Raw genomic sequence first — 23,905 nt, forward strand, 5'->3', positions numbered from 1 at the left:
AAAGTCACATGTAGCCCAGCCTCAAACTCAGTATGTGGCTGAAGATAACCCTGCCTCCCGAATGTCCCCAGTCTACCTCCCAGATCTCCCAGGCACTTGGATCACAGATGGGACTCACAATGCTCAGCCTACAAATTTAGTTTTTTGGTTCTTAAAAAACAAAACAACAGAAACAAAAACAATTTATTTGGCAGAAGGGGGGCCATACTTGCTACTGTGAATGTGTGGAGGTCATAGAACAACGTGTGGGAATCAGTTATCTCTCTCTCTTTTTTTTTCCTTCCCTGTAGGGCTAGAGGATTGAACTCAGGTTATCATCAGAAATGGCTGTAAGCACCTTTACCTGCTGAGCCATCTTGCCAACCCAAATTTGTTTGTTTTTCCAATTTTATTTTTTCAACTTTAATCGCTAACTTAGAATTTTAACTTTTGTAACTGATGCTCTTACCGCCTTGTTTCTGTGAGGCAGAGCTAGTGACCTGCTTTTGACCTTATGATCCCTGCCATTACTTCATCCTCTGCCCTTTTGCTACCCTTGACTTTGCCTAGACATGGAGGGAATGTGGAGTTGGGGTCCAGGGAAGGATCTTCATCGTTTCCTTTTACCTTGGGAAACAAACTTCATCAGGTCAGTGGGAGGGACCTATGGGAGCTAAGAGACGCCCTGATCTCTGCAGCGTATCTGCATTTTGTGTGAGATAGAGGAGGCCAGGTGTTGGCACTGATTTAGTCACACCAGGAAAGAGCAGGAAATCCATCTTGGAACAGAAAACTCTCTGCTCTGAAATGTTCCAGCAGAAGCCTGCAGCTGGGGACTCCCAGCCTGTCCTGCTGTGAGGGGCACGACAAATCTTGCCTTTCACCTTCCTTTCCCAGAGTGGAAAGGTAAGTGGTGATTGCCATTATGACAATGGTTAGGGGTTCCTGATCACAGTAGAATGCAGTTTTAGGAACACGCCTCTATGTGTAGACTTCACCTTGCAGTACCTGCCGAGGCACCATAAGTACCCAGTGCCTGTTGTGCTCGCTGCCCTCCTGCCCCTGCCCCGCCCCGGACAGCTTCTGTGATGGACTGGAGCCCAGCCCTGCACACACAGCCTCAGCAGCCCCTTCTCTGGTGCCCCCGGGGCCCTGCCAGCCTCCTTTTTCATCCTTGCTGCTGTTTGGAGATAGCTCCACCGTACAGCCTCTTCCTCTGGCTCACACACCTGACCCGAGAGCTGTTGCATGTTCTTGCTGTACATTCCAGGCGTCAGCAGTGCAGGGATTTTAAGTCCCTCTGTTAGACTCACACTGAAATCTATTGACTGGAGATTCTGGAAAAATTGGTACTGAGTGTGAGCTTGTAGTTTTGCAGAAACAGCGTCCGTCGGGGAACAGTTTGTGTAAAACGGTTTTACAGAGGTACAGCATGTTCAGCCTTGCCAGCTGTCTTGGGATTGACTGAGAAGAAATGGTATCCACCGAGTTGTGCTCAGAACTATGCTTCTCCCCCAGTTCTAGAGAGCAGACTGGTAATAGTTGAGTTTTCCCTGGTGGCCCCTGTATGCTCTGCTCATATTGGGCAGTGGGGCCTAGGGTACAAGAGGGGCCAGAGAAAAAGATGAATGAAAGGTTTCTCTCACATATGCTTGGCTTTATTTTTTTAACATTGTGGAGGTTTTCAACTGCCTGCACTGTGTTTACTCGGTTGACTACAGTATACTAGCCTGTCGTCTCCTGCTAGCCACATGTTATTGCAGGACCCCATGATGTCCTAACTGCTCTGCGCTTCAAAGAGTTGCCTTGCCTCCTTCTCTTGGGCTGATTTGGAAGTACAGAAAAGAATGTGTGAGTCTCTGGCCCTGAGTCCCTTAAAGGACAGTCCTCATCAATGCCAGCGATGGCACCTAGGGCCTGGATGCCCTCCCCTGCACAGAGGGCTGGTCTGGCCACAGCTGTGCATTCCCAGCATACTTACTTTCTGAGTAATCCCCCACCATTTCCACTGACTGGAAGAACTGAGCTGCTCCCAAGTGTTTTCAAGCCTCTGTCCACATAGATACAGAAGTTAGGCACTTTTAAAACAGGAAGAGGAGAGGCACTCTGTTTCCCCCTTAAAACATACACAGACTTAACAAAGATCCAAACCAGGCTCTTTGCCTGGGGTGGAAGTAACAAAGTACTTCCTGCTATTACTCATTGGTTCGAAATGGGAAAGCTCCCAAGGACACAGCAGATTCTAGTTTAGTTGCCTCACTGTACATATAAGGAAACTGAGGCCCACAGGGAAGGGCCTTTGTCTAAGGTCTCAGGGAATTACTGACAAAGCCTGAACAGATTCTGAGCCCAAATCTGCTAGAGCACAAGTCAAAAATTTCCTTCCGTCCCATGCCTTCCCAGTTGTTTGAGCAGATTATTGGAAGCAGAGCAACAGGGACCCCGGTTAGAAGGAGGAGATGGTAGCAGGCAGCAGAGCCCAGGAAAAAGGCTTGAAGACAGAGGTCAGTCAGGCTCTCTGCTGACTCTGTCCCCTCACCTGTTCTCAGAGCACCTCTGGGACTCCTAAGCGTCTGAGAGGTTATATTATCCAGAAGTACCTACCCTTTGCTGAGCTTGAAGCACAGGATCTTGAATCAGATGCTGGGACACTGGGTCATGAGAAAGGGACACCAGCCCCAGGACCTCTAGCTGTCTGCACAGCAATAGATCGTATAGGACAGACTCAGATACTCTGGCCTAAGAGACGTGCACTCTGAAAGAGGCAGCAAAAACTTAGGATGGTAGGGTAAGGAGGTAGGGACAGGAGGCTCAAGGGGGTAGGTGTCGGGCTTAGTTTAAGGCCCAACCTCTCAGAGACTCACCGAAGGATGTTAGGGATCAGAGTAGGTGATATCTGTAAAACGCCCAAGTGCTTGATAAATATTAGCTAAAACCACAGTTAACAATAAGGGATCAATGGTCAGGTAGAAATGGGTTGCAGCCTATTTCTCACATCTGTCTGTAGAGAAGTTGTCATCAATTTCCTCCAAGTCCCTGTTTTACAGTCCACTTCATAGGCATCTTCAGCCTGTGTCTATCTCCTCCATATCCTCTTTACAGACATCAGTGAGTGGAGAGCCCAAGGAGCCCACAGTTAGAGACTTCTGGAAGGTCCAGGTCCTGGCCCCAACTTTGTTCTGTCTCTTCCAGGTTCATGTGCTCGCAGCTGCCCAATCAGGTTCTGAAGAGCATCAGCATCATCGACAGCCCCGGCATCCTGTCTGGAGAGAAGCAGCGCATCAGCCGAGGTCAGTGCCCCTCCCACCCTCTTCAGAGCTATCTGAGGCCCCTCAGCTACAAGGAGAGCATTTTTGCTCTTGTCCCATTCTTCCCATCCTCCAGGACAGCCACAGCCCAGGGCCTCCTACAGTATCCTAGGCAGCCAAAGAAGACCCAAGAAATAAATAAGGAGGCCTCATAGGTTCTGCCATTTTAGCTAGTATCCAGCTCAGATGAACCTCCAGCATTCGAGAGGGGAATACCCTTGGTAACTGTTCACCTAGACACATGATTTTACCCAGAAGCCCACGAAGCATCTTGCCCAGTGGAAACTTTTACTAGGCAGACTATCCTGTGCTTGGGAACACAGCAGAAGCAGGCGTGGTTTCTGTCCTTGAGGAACTAAAAACGAAGCAGGCATTCTTCACGTTGTCACAGAACTAAATGGGGATTGGGTGAAATGCTGCGAACTGCAGCCCAGCACCCGTGGATGAGGGAGACTGGCCTGGCGCAGGAGTGTGGAAAGAGCCTGGCCTGAGGCTGTGACATTTGAACCAGGATCTGAAGGATGAGTAAAGATTACTCACAGGAAACTCTGACATGGAAAGGGTCTATATGTAGGAAGATCAGAAAGTGCTCGGACAGTGGCATGAGATCCATAGCCTTTGGCAGACAAGGCCTTGGTTGTCTCCAGACCTGGGCACTGTGGATTCAACAGGTATACTGTCTTCTGGCCCCCACTTCCAGAGAAGAAAGGTCACGGGGCAGATCCAAGGACAGCAATGTAGAGGAGAAATGCCTGGTCAGGAGAGTTCAGGTTAGATCCTGAGGTTATAGTTGTGAGGCTAGTCAAACGAGCCCACTCCCCCACTGACTGCCCTTGGAAGGGAAGCATGTTTCTGAGGTGCTCTGCTGCTGCCACTTCCTGCTAATCGCTTCATAGCCCTTTGCGCAGCATGCCAGTGAAACCATGCATGCCAAACCTGAGAGGCGGCAGTCAGCCATGAGCATGACCAACAGTGAACTCCTCACCGTCCAGGAAGCAAAAGCGTAGTTGCTCAGTCCATGCAAGCTGCTTGCTGGCGCTGAAAGAGCTTCTTCAGCCAGTGACCCTTCTTCCTCTGGCCTTCGATGGACACACAGAGAGTGGGGTCTGCCTGAGCTCAGGCCTTCCCAAGGCTCGTCCTGTGGTTCTTTACTGTTCTGGCAAGAATACTAACAGTGCCATTAGCTACCTTGAGTCTTCACAGAATCTTAGAGAAAAAAGGAAAAAAAAACAGTCTTAGATTGGTCTTCTCTCATTAAGATCCTTGTTGTTTTCTATTATAAAAATAATAGAGTGTAAAGAAACTCACACAGTCAGAACAGGTCTTCCTACATACCTAAACACATAATTTCTCACTGTAATGAATTGACCAAAAACATTTTCTACAGCTGACATTTTGCCATAATTGTCTCCATGGGCTTAATGAAAGGAACATATGTATTTTACTTAACTAATAATGTGGCTGTCAGAATGTGAACACTTTTTCACTCTTACAGAGAGCATTACAGGCTTTTGTTGGATAATTTTTGTGGATCTTTGTAGCTCAGTGCCCATAGATGGTTTGGTTTGATTTCATTTGAGATAGGGTCTTATGTGTCTGAGGCCAGTGAGACCCTGGCTCAAAAAATGAGGTAGATAGCGCCCGAGAAATGAAAGCCAAGTTATCTTCTGACGGCCACATGCACGGGCAACACATGCCCCTGTGGAATTACACGCACACGCATGCCAGTTGGGACCATTAATTTTGGAAAGTCTGGTGTAATGTCTTGTTTCCCGGGGAGAAAGCAAATTCCATAATTTTTCTGAGTTGTCCCAGTTTACTGCTTCTCCGTGCCTTAAGTATTTAAGTATTCTGGAGGTACATGCAACCCTGATAAATCTTTTTACAAAATTTTAGGGTGTCTAGAGTGTTCCTTCCACCTATTTCTCCATTGGCAAGCCCTTTGAACAATGTTCACGTTTCATATTCATATTCATATCTTCCAAGCTACAGCTGCTTCATGGTGGTGGTGAAGCCTGGCCTGATGCTTCTAGCATGCTTTGAAGATCAGTTTCTTTCAACACTTGATATGATCTGACTCACATCCGGGTCTGACTTACTGTAGTTTACACTCACATCCTATGCATAGAAATAGCACATATGGCTCAATCCTGCCACCTGGTCCATGCCATTCCGAGGGACACAGCAGCTGGTGGGGAAGGACCGTGGGCTCCAAACAACAGTGCCATGGCCTACAGGCAAGGGTCCCAAGCCTTTGACACCGGGTGTTGGGGCCATAGTTAGTGGCTGGAGTCACTCACCTGACACATTCACTATATTAACTACAAAGAATATATAGGGCCTTAAATCTGCTTCCACTTCAACAATTGTACACATCTCACGTGTGCTCAGACTGATGTCCTTCTGTCTAGCTAAGACCACAGCCCTGCCTTTGCTAGCAATTAAAGTCAGCATTGGCCAGTGCAGTGCTTACCAACTCTGACCCCATAGGCATTAAAAACATTCTATGTTGACTTTGTTGGTAGGTGTCTGACTCCCTTGCAAAAGCCTCTAAGAGAGGAAAGGGAGTGCTGATGTATCATCCTCGCTCTCCATTTTCCCTCTTGGAATTGAGAGGTTTAACCCTCAACAGGACTTGTGACTGACTCCCTTATGTACGAAGGGGCCCGCTTGAAGTGTGTATGTAATAATGTAACAGCCATCTTGTGCTAAACCCTCGCTGTATGTCACCACAAACATTGCTAGTCATTTAAGATTTGCCGAACATAACCATGAAAAAACAGAACCAAAGACTCCTCACCCTCCCACCTCCAGGAAAGCATCCTTGAAAGAAGTCATGGGAGTTTTCACAGCTGCCAGGCTGTGTGTGACCAAAAATCACTGACAGCATCACATTTGGAGAACAGGCTAAGAGGGACTGTTTCCGGCATTAGCCAGTGGCCTAAGATATATGGAAGCCAGCCCACTTTCTGCCTGTGGGGAGTGTGAGGAGGGCCTGCTGGGAAGGGGTGGAAGCTAGGGGAGGAGGGGTGGGTGTGTGTAGGTTGACCGCTGAGCACCCTTCAGGATGATGTGCCGACTCACCCCTGCTAACTCGGTGTCTTTCATGAGCTTGGGACCAAGCAGATGGTGAGGCAGTTGAGCATTGTGCTACTCTGCTGTGGGTCACATTGGACAGGATGGACCTGAAATGGAGAGCCGGCTTCACGTGTCCTGCTGCACATTCCCCAGAGATTCAGGGAGCAGGCAGCCTAGTACCCATTATACATATTCAGGAAGAGTCAGACACTTCAGCAGAACAGAAATAGGGACTCTTGAACTTGGGGTTCAGTCACATGTCTCCCCTTGCCCGCAGCTCTACACATTCATGTTAAATCTCTCGTTCTGTTATAAGGACAGTGTCTTTATTCTGTACTGGGAAGAAGGGCAAGAGTGGTTACCAGGGTGATGTGAATGTTTTGCAGCCATTCCTCTTCTCTAGGCCAGTCACAGAGAGAAGAACCAGGTTTCTGAGTGATATTTTACAGTGCTGGGTTAACGCAAAGCATGTCCAACTTCCTCTCGGGTTAGAGGCAGCCTTTACCAGTTACAGCGCCTCTGCATTATCTGACAGACTCTAGCAGGGACCTAGAAGTCAGGGCATTGTGCTCTTGCCTCCTGTTGGAGTGCACTATGCTCCAGAGTCAATAAGAAGGTATGAATAAAACCAGTTAAGGTAATTGGTTCTGGAGTTGAGTGTTTTATACCACTCCCTCTGGGGAACCTTCAGATGTGTCTAAGTTTAATCATAGTTAGCAGAAAACATTTAGGAATAAACAATTAGGTTTATTTACTAAATTATACTTTTCTTGGCTGGTATGAAGGATTAAATGCTTATCAATCGGGAATAAAAATATTCTGATATATTTATAATACTTTTACTGAGATCAAGTAATAATTGATCTACAAGTCCTGTAAGTCCCACAAATGTTCTTGCCAGTAAAAGAATTATTTTTCTGAAATGGCTGGGTATATTCTGACCTAGTTCACTCTTTGGTGGCTCCTTTGCCCAGTGACAGCATCCAGATTGTAGATATGATGTGATGAGACGGAAGAGTGCATTTATCCTCATGCACATCCTTGTTTTTATTTCCAGTCTGTTGTCATTCTGGCCCCAGGACTGTTTGCTTCCTAGACTACTGTTTATTCCATGCAAACCTAAACATCAGGTAGGGTTTATTTCTGGACTCAGCATGAAAACCAGCCACTAGGGACAAACCTCTTCAAGTCTGGCTACAACCATAGTGTCTGAGCAAAACATGGAGGAAAATTGTAATATGGCGGTCAAGTGCCTCTTCCATGTCTGTAGCACAATGCCATTGGGGTGTTGTTTTAGCTGCATTTAACTATTCCTGTGGATACCTGAGATAGGTTTGCCTAGACTTTAAAGACCTGATTATAGAACAGTTTTTCCCTTCCAAAAATTAAAAAAAAAAAAAAAAAAAAATCCAGACATAGTGATTCATGTCAATAATCCTAGCACTTGATAGCCTGAGGCAGGAGGACTTAGCAAAGGTGACCTAGGTTCAGAGGTAACCTAGGATACATAGTGAGTTTGAAACCAGCCTGGGCTACACAGTGAGGCCTTGTCTCAAACAACAAAGTGATGTTTAAACCTTTGACTAGACAGGGTGGCTCACACCTATAATCCAAGTACTCAGGAAACAGGAGTTTGAGGCAGGTTAGCCTGGGCTACAGAATAAGACCCTGTCTCAAAATAGAATAAAACAAAACAACAGCAAAATGCAAAGAAGTCTGAAGGGAAAAACAGCCTCTTGGCTCGACTCTTCTAGTAAATCTACTTGCTCTCCCAGGACTCATCAAATGAAAACTGAATTTCTTTCTCTAAAGAAAGCCCAGTCTGTTCATTAAAACCAGTGACCACTAGAACTGGCAAGATAGTGAAAGGGCAGAAAAATGCCCTGCTATTAAAAGTAATACAGTGGTGGCATATGAGGCAGGGATGATTTAACTGGCTTTCGATGACAGCAGCAGACCTCAGAACCGTTCATTAGCAACTGCATATTAACAACAAATACCTTTGAGCCTGGCATCTGAATATTGGCAGACCCTGTGAACAGGCAGTTTCAAGGGACCTGAGGTCCTCAAACTTAATCACAAAAGAATTGCCGGAGCTGGGAAACGGGGCATGGAAGTCCAAGCCGTGATTAATAAGGGCACAGAAAGAAAAAAAAAATAGAGAAGACAAAAACAGACCATAATCAGGGAAGTACAAACATACCCACTTGACAACTTTTTTGAACTTTAAAGACAAAAGACCGGATTTTGATGGCTGCCCAGGAAAAGAGAGAGAACATTTAGAGATATCCAGATAAGAGTGACTTCCCCTCTTGGGTTTTGGGAAGGAGAAGAATTTAAGGGAAAATACACACATAAGCAAAGGAGAAGGAGTCTGTCCTAGAAGACGGAAAGGCCTGGAGCAAGGTGTTATACCCACAGCTTCTTACTTGGTCTTTGCTGCAGTCGAAGCACTGTGGCCTTGGCCCAGCAGACCCCAAGACAGAGCAGGTGTGGGTGGCGTAGTCTCAGGCTGTCTATATAAGCCCCAAGTTATGAGTGTAGGCTCAGTACAGGGTTTTATTCAACAGATACTTAACTGAGCAAACAAGATGGACGCAATCATGCCTTGGTAGAATTTATGTTACAGTGAGACAGACAAAAACAGGTAAATTGGCTACAGCTGGGATACAAAGTAAGTAAACTGTAATTAATATTTAAAAAAAAAGAAACAGGTAAATTACTTGGTTCACTGCTATGAATAAGCATTGAGTACTGAGAACGTGATATGACATTATGCTCAATAAGGAGCCACTGAGATGGGTGGGCTGCACTGGGAATTGTGCAGGCGTCTGTGAGGACGGCCCTTTAGCCAAGACCTAAGTAGTGAAAAGGAGTTGGCCTTGCAGAGTTGGGGCAAGTCAAGAGGACACATTTTGGCTGCCCACATTCTTCGGATCTATCCCATGTAGTGCTTAGAGGATAGTCCAGAGCTTTTGCACAGGACCTATATTTGGTTCCCAGCACTCAGGTCTCACAACTCACAACTGCCTGTAATTCCAGCTCAGGGGTATCTGACACCCTCTTGTGGCCTCTGAAGACACCTGCACACGTATTCATGCACATAAATAAAAATAAGTTATTTGAAAATGTTCAAATGTCATATATTCATTCATTGATTTAAAACGCTGCATATTCATTTTGTTCTGAGGTTGTTTCTGTAACAATCAGTACAGGCCTAGGATCAAATTATATTCTTTGGGCCAATCAAGTGATTGAAGTCCCTGGATGTCTTAGTTTGTCTTCTGGTGCTATGATAAAGACCGTGACCAAAATCGACTTAGGGAGGAAAGGATTTATTTGGGTTATTCATCTCAGTAACAGTTTATAACTGAGGGAAGCCGAGGTAGGAGCTCCAGGCAGAAGCTGATGCAGAGGAGAAGTCCTTCTCGCTGGCTTGTTTACCATGTCTTTAAACCAGCTCAGGACCAGCTGATAGGAGTGGCACCACCCATAGTGCACCAGGCCCTGCCACGTTAATTAAAAAAGGAAATCCCTACAGGATCGCTTACAGGCCAAGCTGATGGGGGTATTTTCTCAGTGCAGGCTTCTTTTTCCCAGATGACCCTTGCGTGTATCAAGTTGACAAAAAAACTAGCCAGCACCATGTAATAAAGAAGGATGAAGACAGAGGGAATTAAATGTCCTGAATTCAAATTCACATCAGCTATTTACTAGTTATATGGCCTTCAGAACATTGCTGATTGCTTTGTAAAATAGAATTAATACCGATTGCACAAGAATATTGTAAAAAAAAAAAAAAAAGTTGGTATGTTGAAAGTAGATAGTAGAAGCTGAGCATCGGGACACATGCCTATTAAACCAATGCTTAGGAGGCAGAGGCAGGATGATCAAGGAGCTCAAGCTCAGCCTGAGCTATATCCTGACTTTGAGACCAACCTCGGCTATGGGAGACTCTGCCTCAAAACTCCAGGAAGGTGAGGCTAGCGAGATGGCTCAAGGTGAGCGCATTTTTACTTTTGCACAAGGCCTGGGTTTGATTCCCAGCAGCCACACTGTGGTTCACAACCACCTGTAACTCTAGTTCCAAAGGATCTGATGCCCTCTTTTGACCTCCCTGGCACTACACATACATGGTATACATACATACACTCATACACACACACACACACACACACACACCAGATAAATAATTAAAAAAAAAAAAATCCTTGAAGGAAAGGAAGGGAGGGGCCAGAGAGAGGGCAGGAAAAACAGAAAACAGAGCAGAGAGTGACGAGAGAGGCCCATAATTCCCAGCACACATGCCAGTATGGGCTACATTTTGAGACTGTCCTTAAAAAATTAAGAAGCCCCAGGTGTGGTGTGCACACCTTTAACCCCAGCTCTTAGGAGGCAGAGGCAGGTTCTTCTCTGTGAGTTTCCTATAGCCAGGACTACAGGAAGATGCTGTCTCAAGCACAGCTGGCTCAGAAAGACCCTGAGCAGGATGCACACGCTCCATAGAAATAAGTGCACATAGGGCCGAGCCACCTCAGTACCTGTAATTACAGGCTCTGTAATCAAGAGGAGCACTCAGCAGGGAGCACTCAACAGGGAGCAAAGCTGCCAAGAGAAGGGTTCCTCTTCCCTTTTGGGGCATTACGTTTTCTTCCTTGCCTTACAAAGAAGTAATTTCTTGGTTTTCTTACATGAAGAATTATTTCAGCCATCATCACAATCAAGTTTAGAACATTTATCACCCCAGGAAAAGCCCATACCCTTAATAGTCACACTGACTCTCCTCTTCAGCCCTTGCTGGGCGGTCACTGATCTCTTTGCCTCTTTGGATTTGCCTACCCTTTATATTTCATATTAGTAGGACCACTCAAGAAGTGTTTAACATCAGTCATGTTTGCAAGGCTTATATATACTGTAGTATATACCAATACTGGCTCTTTTTATGTTGGCATAATATTCTATCATATGGTTATGCCACATTTTACTCATTCATCAGCTGGTAGATGTTTGTTTGTATTTTAAAATGTGTTGGCTGTTATGAGCGTCCTGTGAGTTAGGGTTAGGGTTAAGGTTAGAGGGTTTGGAGATGAAGGCAGGAACATCTGGAGCTTAAGGTCATCCTTGGCTACAGCCTGGACCACATGTATTTTGCTCATACATCTTTTAGTAGTTTCATAGTTTGCTGTTACATGAAGTCGCCTTTACTTTAAGCCAATTGTTTTATATGGTGTGGGTCAGGGGTACAGCTTCTTTCTTTTCTGTGTGGAACTCCAGATGTCCCTGCACCATTTGTTGAAAAGATAATTATTTCCTCCCATTAGATTGTCTTGGTAACTTGTTCCAAAACTTAGTTTACCAAGCACGGTGATGTACGCCTGTAATCCAGCACTCAGGGAGCAGAAGGACCAAAAGTTGAGAGCCAGTCTGGGCTATGTAGAAAGTTCCAAGCTATTGTACTACACAGTAAGATCTTTGATTAATAAGCTATAGATGTGAGAGTTCATTTTGGGACTCTAGTTGTAGTCAGTCGATCTGTTAGTCTGTCCTTACACAGGACTATCTTTGCTCAGCCACAGGATAAATAGGCAAGCTCGCAGCCCAGTTATTATAGACAGACCAGAGTGAAGATAGAGAGAGGTGCTGATATGAAGCTCTTACCACAGCCTCTGTCTGGAGTGGAGGCAAGAGAAGATAACTGTGGCTGCCCTTACTGTTATCTCTTTAGACTACAGAATGAGAGTGGAAACACAAATGTGAGAACTGAGGGCTTTTGGGAGGTGGGGGCTGGTGTATATGCTGGAACATGGGCACATAGCCAACGGGCACACACGGGGCAGGAGACTTGGTTTTTGTCTTGAAGGTTATTTGGAATACGGAGGATTAGGAGGGAGGGGGCGGATAGTGTGGTACAGAATCCTGTGGAATGTGTGTCTTCAGGCTCAGATCCCAAAGCCATTTTTTTACATTTAGAATTGAGTTTAGTGACCTCTAAACTTTGTTTGGATTTGGCATCAACAGAAAAGTGTCAGTCTCCGTAGCTGGGGCTGACCCCTGATGATTTGTTGTCAGATCCTGTTTTCTGATGCTAAGGCCGCGGTCATCTGGGGCTGTGAGATGCTGGACATCACTTGCCACTCAGGCCTCCAACAGGAAATCCTGATTTCTTTTTGTTTTGGAGAAGTGTGCTGACAAACATATTCATGTCTCCTTTCCACCGATGCCATGGGAAATTCCACAACACTAGTGTTGCTGCTTCTGATCTGAAAGTGAACGTATCACCACTGTGACTCAGAATGGCATTTGCCAGGCCCTGGCAGAAATTAACATTTTAAACACATAATTGATCATGAGTAATGACTGCTTCTTTCTAAACTTAAAGCCTGGACTTTCACTTGAAAAACAAAAATTGCATTTTGATGGTGAGGCAGACATTTAGTTTCCATTGAGAGCAACTGATAATCATAACACATTTCACAAACTTTTTCATAGATATTGGGAAACAAATTAACTGGGGAAAGTGCTTCTTAACCCTTGTGAATCTGAGCTAATACTTGCATAGTGTGACACTGAGTTCTTTCCATATGTTATTAATTCATTTGCTCGTGGTAGAAACTCTGTGGGGTAGGAACAGTTGTCCCGTTTTACAGAAGAGAAGATGTAAGTGAAGCACAGAGAAGCTAAGCAATTTAAACATAACTGTGCAACAAGCTGTTCTCCATAGATGCTTCCTCTTAACACTGCACCCTGAACTCTGCCTCCAATACTCCTTGTAGAATCTCTGTTGTTCTGACCCTCCGCTCTTACTTTCTGAGTAGTAGAATTGAGTAGAAGGGCTATTTCATGACGATTCTAAGCCATGGGAAGCCATGCAGGTTTCACCTAGATCTCTTGGAATGTTTTCTTGGGAAGAAGCCAGCTGCTGTGCCTGAGGCATCTATAGTTGAGGAGGCCCACACCCATCCCTTGGAGAGGCTCAGCTAGCCAGCCACTCAGCTGGCCTGACTCATGGGATTGAAAGCACCATGCATCTCTCAACCAGCTCAGTCAAGCAGCCAGGTAACTCCACTCTCAGCTGCCCTTTGACCTCATGAGGGACCCGAACTAAAAACTACTAGTCAAACTCCCAGAGCTACCAGAGAAAAAAATGAGTTGCATTTAAACCGTGAAGCCTTATGGTGGCTTAAACAAGGCAGCTAATGAGAAGATGAGCGGGTCCCTTGCCCACTGGTTCTAGAGCATGTGTTGTTAACAGCAAGACTTGTACACAAACCTTGACAGTGAAGTCAGCCGGTCTCCGCCTTGAGAAGGCAGCCTTGGAGAGCAGTGTAATCATAATTTACTCTTTGCATTGGCTGGTTTTTACATCAACTTGTCAAAGCTAGGGTCACCTGGGAAGAGAGAATCTCATTTGAGAAAATGCCTTTGTGAGACTGGCCTGTGGGTGGAAGAGCCCAGCTCCCTGTAGATGGTGCTACTCGTTGCCAAGTGGTCCAAGCCATTAAGCAGCACTCCTCCATGGCCTCTGCATTACCTTCTGCCTCTAGGTCCCTACCCAGTTTGAGTTCCTTCCCTGACTTCCTTGAATAATGGACTGTGATGTGGAACTGTAAGCTGAAATAAATGCTTTCTTTCCTTTCCAAGTTACTTCTGGTCATGGGGTTTTTATCAGAGCAACAAAAACTGAGACACTCTTCAGATACTACATCTCCTAGTGTTTCAGAGGTTTTGATGGCGGTTTTAGGAAAGACTACCTACCACCCTGCAGGTCTCATATCAAGAACTGTAGAAAGGAAGGAAAGGAGGTTTTCAAACATTGGTTGCCATACTTCACACTGTTCCTGGCCAAGCTCTTCAGCACATTCTATGCATGCCTGTTGCTATAGACTTCACTGAAGCAAGAAAGTTCCTTGGCTGGCTCTGTAAAACAGATACCATGGAAGTAGAGGATGAGCCAAAATACAGAAAAATGCAACTTGAAATGGAGGTTTAAAAAACAAAGTCTTGGTATCTCACGGCCAGTGCTGTTCCAACTATAGCTGTCTAGGCAAGGGTTGTCTCTGAGGAAACATATAGGCTGGACATACAGAATGGCAGGAAGGCTAGGGATATATAACACTCACTGCTAGAGTCCTTGGCTAATATGCCCTTGATTTGATCTCTGGAACCACCAAAAAAGACTGGAGAATTTTCCAGGCACAGTTGAGAGAGGCTCTTCAGTAGAAGATGCTGCATTGGCAAAAGCCAGTGGTGAGGGGCAATGAGAGCTGAGTCCAGGGTGTGTTGGTGAGTAGCCAGGAATCCAGGAGGGCCTCCAGGTGTGTGCCAGAGGCTCAGAGGAGAAGCACACAGATTTTGCTCTGGAAATAACAGGAAGCCATTGAAGGGTTATCTTTTAATCTTCTCTTGATTACCCAGAATTATCATTATGAACATCCGGACATTCTTGTCTACAGACCAGTGGTCAGATTCTGTTGTGTTTCTCTTTGCTTGATACCAGGGGTGTTTCTGTCTTCTTGTATCCAGCCCTGTTCTCCCTGCTCCCCAATTAATTTTGCTGTAAGTGATACTTGGCAGACTGAAGTTATGAGTTCCAGGCTGGGGCACAGTTACCACACCTCCAGGCACTCAGCTCAGGGATTTTGTTGTAAGACAGCCCTGCTTTGAAAATTAGGCAGCAGCATTAGGCCACTACTTCTAAGCCAGACCCCTATACACTCTTCGACCCCAAACAGTTGAAAAGATAGGGTGCTGGCAAATTTGATGGCTCTCCTAGTCCTAGAGCTGGATCCTGGAGCCTCTCCTCCCTCTAGGAAAAGGCTGCTTGAGCCAGGACTGGGCAGGGCTCTGGGGCTAACCAGTATCTCCCAGGGGAGAACCTCTAGTGAGAGCAGAGGTCCTCCTGCCCTGAAGAGGTCACCAGGTGACTAGGTGAAAGGAGTCCAGGTCTGAAGCTGCTGTCCTTTTCCTGTCCCTTCATTCCATGTGAAGCACCCTCTAAGCATTTCAGATCTCTTTGGAAGGTAGGGTGTTTTGTTTTCAAACATCTAATGAATTTAAAGAAGAATTTTTTCACACATTTGCACTTTCAAATGTTTAACAGCCTCCCCTGGTATAATGGGGCCTTTCTTTTCAGATTTCTTCAGTCCCTACTGAGATAGATAGACAGACTGACAGACACACACAGATAGATAGATAGATAGATAGATAGATAGATAGATAGATAGATAGATAGATAGATAGATAGATAGATAGATAGATAGTAGTCCACAGTAGTCTCTGCCTCCCCCTCCCGGGGGTCCCTGTGGTGGGTGAGATGATTGCAAATGCAGGGTAGTAGAGAGCCAGCATGCTGAGAAATGCTTCCTGGATCATCTTTCCATTTCCCAGATCCTCCCACAAACTGGGTGACATAAACACAATAGTTTGCAGCCTCCTTGCCCCTCCCACAGAATAGGAAGAAAATACTTTACCAGATAATCCATGTAGATATGTAGGTGCTCCATAGATGCTAGCTATTCTCAGTACCTGTGAGGCACAGAGAAACATCGACGTCAGGGTTCACAGTCACATGCGTAGGCTTCTCTGCTGTCCAGGCAAGCCTACGGATGTGGAGGAGCTGAAAATAACAGGGCTGTCCAGGCACCTGTGGTACAGATGCTGTGATGCAGGGAAGCTCACGGAGGACCTGGAGGAGGCTGGTTTGAGCTCAGATGCCACCACAGTGACCTGAAGATAAAGGAGGGAATGCATAGAAGCCATTCAGCTTGAAGCCATTGTAAATAATGGACAAATGGTCACTGTGTATCACATAGAGCTGTGCTTAGACCCAGGATAGGTGGGCCAGGATCTCAGGGTCATTTGTTCTTCAGAGAACAAAAGAAAAGGGGAAGAGGTACACCTGATATTTGTACTTGACAGTAGAGCTACGGAAAGCCAGGGCCTACAAGCAAGGCTAGAAATGAGGAGGCTTGCCAAAGAGCATGGTCAGGAAAAAGGAATTATTTGGTGACAATCCAGTTCTTCATAATGTGCTTCTTTCTCCCATGGTCCTCTTTTTCAGTATTTGGTGATATGTCTCACATGTGCCATGGCAGCTTTCTGGAGAAACCCCCATTTCACATATTTCACCCAGATTCTTTTTGCCTTTCGAAACCATCTCTTGGTTTTTGTTTATTCATTTCTTCATTTCATTTCCGATTTGAAACAGGGTCTCACTGTATAACCAGGCTGGCCTTAAACTGCTGGAGATCTGCCTGTCTCTGGCACCGTGACGCCAGGCTTTATTTGACTATTTTGAAGTACCATTGGTCACTATAGCTATATCACGTGGACTTTTCTTGGTAAAATATTAAATTAAACTTTCAGGACAAACTATTTACTGCAATGGAGACAGTCAAGGGCCTTGAAATTGGCCCAAATGCTAAAAGACACAAGTTCCATATAGAAGGAATATAATAAATGAGACTTGTTACTTGTTAATTTTATTAGAGTTAATTATTCAGTACTCCTTTAGTCTCCTTAGGCTGATCCTATAACTACTGAATGTCTGTATTAAATGGACACTAAAAAGCTAAACTGAGTCTTTTTTTTTTTTTTTCAAGAGTTCATTGTGAGCCAGGTGCAGTGGCGCATGCCTGTAATCCCAACACTCTGGGAAGCAGAGGCAGGAGGATCTCTGTGAGTTTGAGTCCAGCTTGGTCTCCAGGAATGCCAAGGCTACACAGAGAAACCCTCCCCACAAAAAGAGCTCATTGTGAACTCACATGGTCTCTGCTGATTTGATCTGTCTTTTCATTTGTGACATAAGCTCAGAAAATCTCTGAGTAATGCTTTGGCAGGCCATAACTTAGTTGCTGGAGTGGGTCGTCGTGTCTGGCTACGGTCCCATGCTCACAGAACACTCAGACAATACTGGGTGTTTCAAAGCAAGAGCAGGATGGATTTGGATCCTTGGGGTCAGGAGTTGATTTCAAGGCCTTTCTTGATCCCATCATCTTGGTTTACAACTTCTCTTTAGAAAAGCGTGGCTTGAAGAATCATTGTCTTTTTGCCCCCTGAACCAGGGAATGGCAAGATTTATTGTCAAGGTCAAAGCATTATTTGTCATTGTTTGGCCTTATCACACTTGGGTGGGGCCTGAGGCATTTTGCCTCAAGAAAACTCAAGTAATGTTTGCCAAGTTGACTCTTTCTGATTTATGGATGTATTGTGTAAGAGTTTATTGTCTAAGTATACAAAGCCCGCTTGAAAATGAGAAATGCTTATTTTTCATTTGTTACACTGATTCCTTGATGCTCTTAATTTTGATACAGTATTGGAAGGCTGAGGCCAATCACTTTTTAAGCATCTTTTGATCTTTCCTGTGGTAATTTCCTCTGGTAATTTCTTTAAGTATAGAATTGTCCGGAATTGGATCACAAGGAAATTAAACTTTCAGGACAAACTATTTACTGCAATGGAGACAGTCAAGGGCCTTGAAATTGGCCCAAATGCTAAAAGACACAAGTTCCATATAGAAGGAATATAATAAATGAGACTTGTTACTTGTTAATTTTATTAGAGTTAATTATTCAGTACTCCTTTAGTCTCCTTAGGCTGATCCTATAACTACTGAATGTCTGTATTAAATGGACACTAAAAAGCTAAACTGGGTTTCCCAAGCATATGACTTTTCATAGTCTCCTACCCAGAACCATATTAACAGCTAGAAACTTAAGATTCAAAAGATTTCTTGGTGATCACCAGACTCATCTCCTAGGTATGGAAACTGAGGCCTGGCAACAGGGAATAGTTAATGGGGCCAAGTGACGAGACTTGCATGTGTCATTAGTAGATTCTCGGCAGTTTCCCTCTCCAGAAGAGGGCCTCAAGTGTCACACAGCATCCTATCTTTTCCCAGTGCCGGCCCTCCTTAAGTGAGCCACTTTTTGACCTAATTTTCAATCTAAGATGGAAAATAAGATAGGAAGCACTGAAATTCACTGGGCTGGGATTCACCTAGGACCCTCCTCTGTCCTGTGTCAACAGAGTGACCCTGTGAGGTGAGGCTTTTCCTGATGGTCTGAATACACTCCCAAAATCCTGAGGATTGTTGCTATCTGAGAGCAAAGCCTACCTCCACCCCTTCATTCCAGGCTCTTATGTTCCAGGAAAAAAAAAAGATTGGTTCAAAATAAGAATAGAGACAGTTTATCAAGAAATGGAAAGTACTCCCAAAGGGAGTAAAATTTTAAGCTTAACCTCTGTGACCTTTTTAGAGGACGTTTAAATAGCACCTGCTTCTCCCACATTTGTGTATGGGGGGCTTTTTCACGCATGCTTTGCTGTTACATAAAGTCCAGGTAAGGAAATGTTCCTGGTCTTTCTCTGCTGACTGGCTTTTTTATGTGTTGATCTCTGTAACTTCATTTAGTCTGGGTGTGCATTCTGTGGGCGCACTGGGCATGACACCTGTGAAGGTAAGAAGACAGCCTCTGGGAGTCCATTTTCTCCTTCCATCGTGTCTGTTCTGGGTTGATGCAACTTTCTCTGATGTCTGGTCCCCTGACACAGGATGGAGGGGCAGGCTGTGAGCCTGGCTTGTTTAGTTTACAAGGAAACAGGCATAGACAATCTGATTTATGGGGTCTTGGACTGAGTCCCAGAGGGAGAGGGATGGGAAGGGAGACAGAGTGAACAGCACGAAGCCCGGGCCCCAGGCTTTTCTGGACCTATCTGTATCTCAATTTTGGGCAGGCCTTCAGGCTAGGTGTGCTGAGGCAGGGGCTGCTCCCTCCTAAATCTCATCCTAGCTAGCTGTGTTCTCCAACGGGCAGTCATCACCCACTGAGATCTTTGAGAAAAACTCACCTTGAACCTCCACAAAAATAACTCTTCTCAAGGGCCCCTCTGTGCAGACAGTCACCACAGCATGTGGCCTCCCTAATCCTCCTGGAATTAGGGTTCAGTGTCAGTCTAGACACACTATCCCTTAGCACCACCTTCACGCTGACACGGCTGGGTCAGCCGGGAGGGATGAAGACACAGAGAGGGTGCCTTCCATGAAGGTTAAAGATGCAGAGAGGAACCTAGAATAAAGCCACCTGTCCATCCTGCTGCCTACCTTTGTCCCCGCTCTGGAACGTATAGCTGTTGGGGGATGCTGCATAGTTGCAGAGATGCACCTTCACCCTCAGGGTCGTGGAAGGTACACCAGTGCAGCCTACATCTGGAAAAGTGCTGGAAACTGACTCTCTCTCCCACTGAAAACACGCCATAGAAAGAAAGCGACAGCATCCTCAGTCATGTTCCGCCCTCCCGGCATCCCTGTGATTCCACATCGTGGATGCGGATAAAGGCACAGACACTGGGGCCAGACTGCCTGGGCTTGTCTCCCCTTGCTCTGGGAAAGTGCTGTGTACTTTGGGGAAATTAGATGACCCCTCTGTCACTTCCTGTCTGTAGGTCAGGGGAAATGATAGCACTCTGCAGGAGTGTCACGAGGGCTGCTGAGATGATTCTCTAGGAAGTTCTTGGGACAGGAATGGAGTGAGCGCCAGTAAATATGTACAGCTATTGCATATTTTTAGCTGTCATTTTGCTCTCAACAACAATGAAATGTCCAGAAAAATATTTTGCTAGTTGTAAAGCAAAACCGGCCTGGAAACAATGGAAAAACTCCCCACAAAAGTCAAACTGAAGTGGCAAGTATTGTTTACTGAAGGGCCTCTTTTTAAAAATTCGGTTAAGATGCCTGCATGGACCCAGATAGTTGGTGCTTATTTTTAGATGGTTTACACTTCCTGTAGTTAGAAACAGCCCTTTTTTTTTTTTTTTAAAGAACTATTTAAGTAACTAAATTCAACTCACCAAGAAAATGGTACTTATTCAAGTCAACTCATTTGGCCAAGCCAAATTTATTTGGTTTGGTTTAGTTTCATTGTGGTAAGAGAATTTAACAGGCAAGCTAGCCTCCTTGTAATTTACTTTCTTTCTCCTACCTACCTCTAATGAAAGCAAACAAAAGTTTACTTATTTGTATGTCTGAGTGGTAGAGCCTTATGCATGGACCACAGAACATATGTGGAAGTCGGAGGACAAAATATAAGAATTAGTTCTGTCTTTCCACCAAATAGATTCCAGGGATCAAACCCAAATTTTCAGGCCCAGTGACTAGTGACTTAACACACTGAGCCATTTTGCCAGCCCCTTTTATCAAATTTTTACATCCAGTATGGAATTAACTCTGGGTACAATGGTATTGAGCCAATCTCTAAGGCTCATTTGTGGGGCATAGGTGATCCATGCTGCCTCTTGGCCCTTCTTCCCCAGGCCTTACAGCCACCATTCCCCTCTTTGAGTTTGTGAGTCTGACTCTGTTACTATCTCATGGGTATCATAGACAGCATCTGCATTTGTCTACAGCCTTGTTTCATTTATCATAATGCCCCTAATCCATCTATGCTGTCACATTGCCACGTGCTGCAGAATTCCCTTTTTCTTTAAAGCTGAATGATATTCTGCGTTAGGCTACATTCTCCTTATACATTAGTCCATGCAGGGACACTTGTTTGGCTCAAAAGTAATGCTACATTTAACATGGGAGTGCGAGCTATCTGTCTCTGTTTTAATAAATACCTGGAAACTGGATTACCAGATCATATGATAGTCCCATTTTTACTTTTTTTGAGAAATAAGACAAATTTATTAAACACCGTTGTGTTCAGTAGTAGATCTGGGTAGGTAGTGTTGGACAGAATGGGGAGGGAAGCTCCCCACCCCCATTGTACATGCTAAGAATCAAATTCAGTGGAAGAGAAGAGTGCTATTAACCACTGAGTCATCTCTCTGGCCTTGAATTTATATCTTTTAATCACCAAATAAATAGACCACTACAGACTAAGTGCTATGAAAGGAAAGCATTGAGTACTGTAAGAATGTGTCAGAGGGAACCTGGCTTAGATGGTATAAAACAACTGTGGTGGGCTTTTGGGTATCGAATGGGATTAAGACCTCCCCTGCTCTCCGACTTCCTATGGGGAGGACTAAGGAGGGAAATCCCATCCAGCTGCATGGAGAGGGGGTCAGATGGAGAACAGAGCCAGTCCGTACAGGCAGAAGGAAAGTACAGGCAAAGGCATAGAGACCGGAAAGGACAGATGCCTCTGACACACAACCAAGAGCCCTATGTGCTTGTAGAGTGGGGAGGATGTGGTTCAGTAGCAGACTACTAGAAAAGACACAGTGGTGAGGTATGGAGATTTTGCTCTGTAAGCACTGATTCTCAGAATACTCAGGGTACTCACAGTTTTGAAGGGCTAGGAGCTATTTGGGGCCTAAATTGTAGATCTAGGGGCCTGGGGACAAGAAGAGCAGTTTAGTTGGGAGGGAGCATGGCCAGCATTCAGTGCCTTTCTCTAATGGATGCTCCCCAACTAGGAACTGCAGAGATTCAGGGGTAACCAGATGGCCCAGGAGACCTTGGGCTCATACTAAAACCAACACAGAAGTTCTGGGGTAGTGTCAGGACCCCAACAAGAATTAGAGCTGTCAATTCTAGGAGGTAGGACCAGCCTTTGCAAAGAGACAGGATTGGAGCAGGGACTGAAGGCCACTCCAAGGCCACCCAAGCAAGGAGAATCTGGCCTTGTTTCTGATTGTCCTCCATTGTTTTACATCCTTTCATTGACACAAAACTTGTCTAAAAGTTGTGTAATTAGAAATTTGGCTCTGGGAGAAATTTAAGCGTGCCCCCCCCACCCCCCATTAAAAATAGACTGCCAAATTTGCTTCCTCCAGTTCCCCGCCTTGTAATTTACCTGAGCCAGGGAGCAACTGCAGACCCTAGCTGTCATTTCCTGGCAGCTCTTTCTTTGGCCCAAATGAGGACCACAGTTTCCACAGACGGGAAGCTCCTGATTGGATGGACGGGGCTCCTTCCTTCCTGACCCTCCCTTTGTTCCTGGAACATGGAGCCAGGAATGCCAAGCTGGAATCTTCTGAAGGGCACATACCCTTTTCCCAGCTCCCAAAGCTTTAAAATCAGCTCCCAAAGCTGATTATATCTCTTGTTTGTTTCATGCCAATAAAAGTTCCACTGGGAGGGGGGTCTTAAAGAGTCGGCATGTTGATAAATAGGGCTGAAGAGGTGGCTCAGTGGTGAAGTGTACAGCTGTGGCTCTTGCAGAGAACCCACACTCAGCTCCCAGCCCCCACATGGCGGCTCACAGCTGTCTGTAACTCCAGTTCCAAGGGGATCCGACACGGCCTTCTCACTGCAGGGGCGCCAGGGATGCACATGGCGCATATATGTTCATGCAGGCTGAGCACTCATACACATAAAATACGTCTAAAACCAACTCAACGAATAAAAAAGAGACATCTTGAGCACCAAAGGAAGGTGTTGCCATGCAATCTCTGCAGCCCCCACACATATGTGCATGCTCACATATATAAAATACATCTCTTACAAGTGCGCAGTTTGGAGAGTTGTAACACATATAGAATTCCAGCGCCCCTAGGAAGTCCCTCTTTGCTCCAATCACTTAGGGATCAGTCCCAGCCCCACCTCTGCTGTAGGCAGCACTGGTATGTCACCCAACTTTAATTGTTCCAGAATTTTATGTACAAAAACTGCTCAGTATATCCTCTTTAGTAACTGGCTTCAAGTTTTTGTTTTCTCACTATGACCAATACATAACACTTTGGACATTTTGTAGGTGCTAAGATGGTTCTAAATGCCTCATATGTTACGACTGAGGCCCTAAAACATATGTGGGTGCTGTTGTGGGCTCCATTTTACAAAAAAAAAAAAAAAGGTAACAGAGATCAGTCACTTGTGCAAAGTCACACGAGTACTGTGATGGAGGCAGGATTAGATCCTAAACCCATACTGCCCACTACAGTGTATGCAGCTGTGAAGAAGATGGTCCCTGTGGTTAAAGAATGGATAAGCCAAAGAGGGGGTGCTGGAGAGGTGGCTCAGCAGTTAAGAGCACATACCGCTCTCCTGGAGTCCTTGAGTTCTGCATTCCCAGCACCTACCTTGGGCAGCTCAAAAGCCTGAAGTCCAGCTCCGAGGGTCCTGACACCCTTTTCTGACCTCCACAGGCACCTGCATATATGTGGCATTCACTCACACAGACACACACAAAAATTCAATTCTACTCTGGAGGCAGAGACAGGCAGATCTCTGTGAGTTCCAGGCCAGCCAGGACTGCATGAGACTGTTTCTCAAGAGCTAAAATAAAATAAGGTTCCGTGAGAGATCTGTCCCAGGGGAATAAAGCAAAAAAGTGACCAAGCAGGCAGACGCCTTATATCTTCCTCTTGCCTCCATCCAAGCTCACAGGGACACACATGTACATCTACCACACAGACACACATGCATGCACACACACACATTCTTGCTATAGGCTGGATGATCTTTGATCATGCCAGTTAGGACAAATACTGTATGGTTCGTTCATATGCAGTACCCACAGTAGTCAGATTCATAAACCCAAAAAGGATAATACTGTTCCCAGAAATTGGGGATATGGAAGATGCTGCATCCAGCATGG

General features: G+C 45.4%; 1 protein-coding gene across 1 annotated transcript in view; it reads left to right on the forward strand.

The window, feature by feature from the left end:
* Ehd4 (EH domain containing 4) overlaps positions 1-23,905 on the forward strand; it is a 65,649-nt gene that overhangs the window by 23,445 nt on the left and 18,299 nt on the right. The window contains exon 3 of the mRNA XM_021647601.2: positions 3,172-3,269. Within this exon, the coding sequence (XP_021503276.1) occupies positions 3,172-3,269 (98 nt within the window). The remainder of the gene's footprint in view (positions 1-3,171; positions 3,270-23,905) is intronic.

Source organism: Meriones unguiculatus, chromosome 18 (assembly GCF_030254825.1).
Source record: "Meriones unguiculatus strain TT.TT164.6M chromosome 18, Bangor_MerUng_6.1, whole genome shotgun sequence".
In the NCBI taxonomy this organism is placed as follows: Eukaryota; Metazoa; Chordata; class Mammalia; order Rodentia; family Muridae; genus Meriones; species Meriones unguiculatus.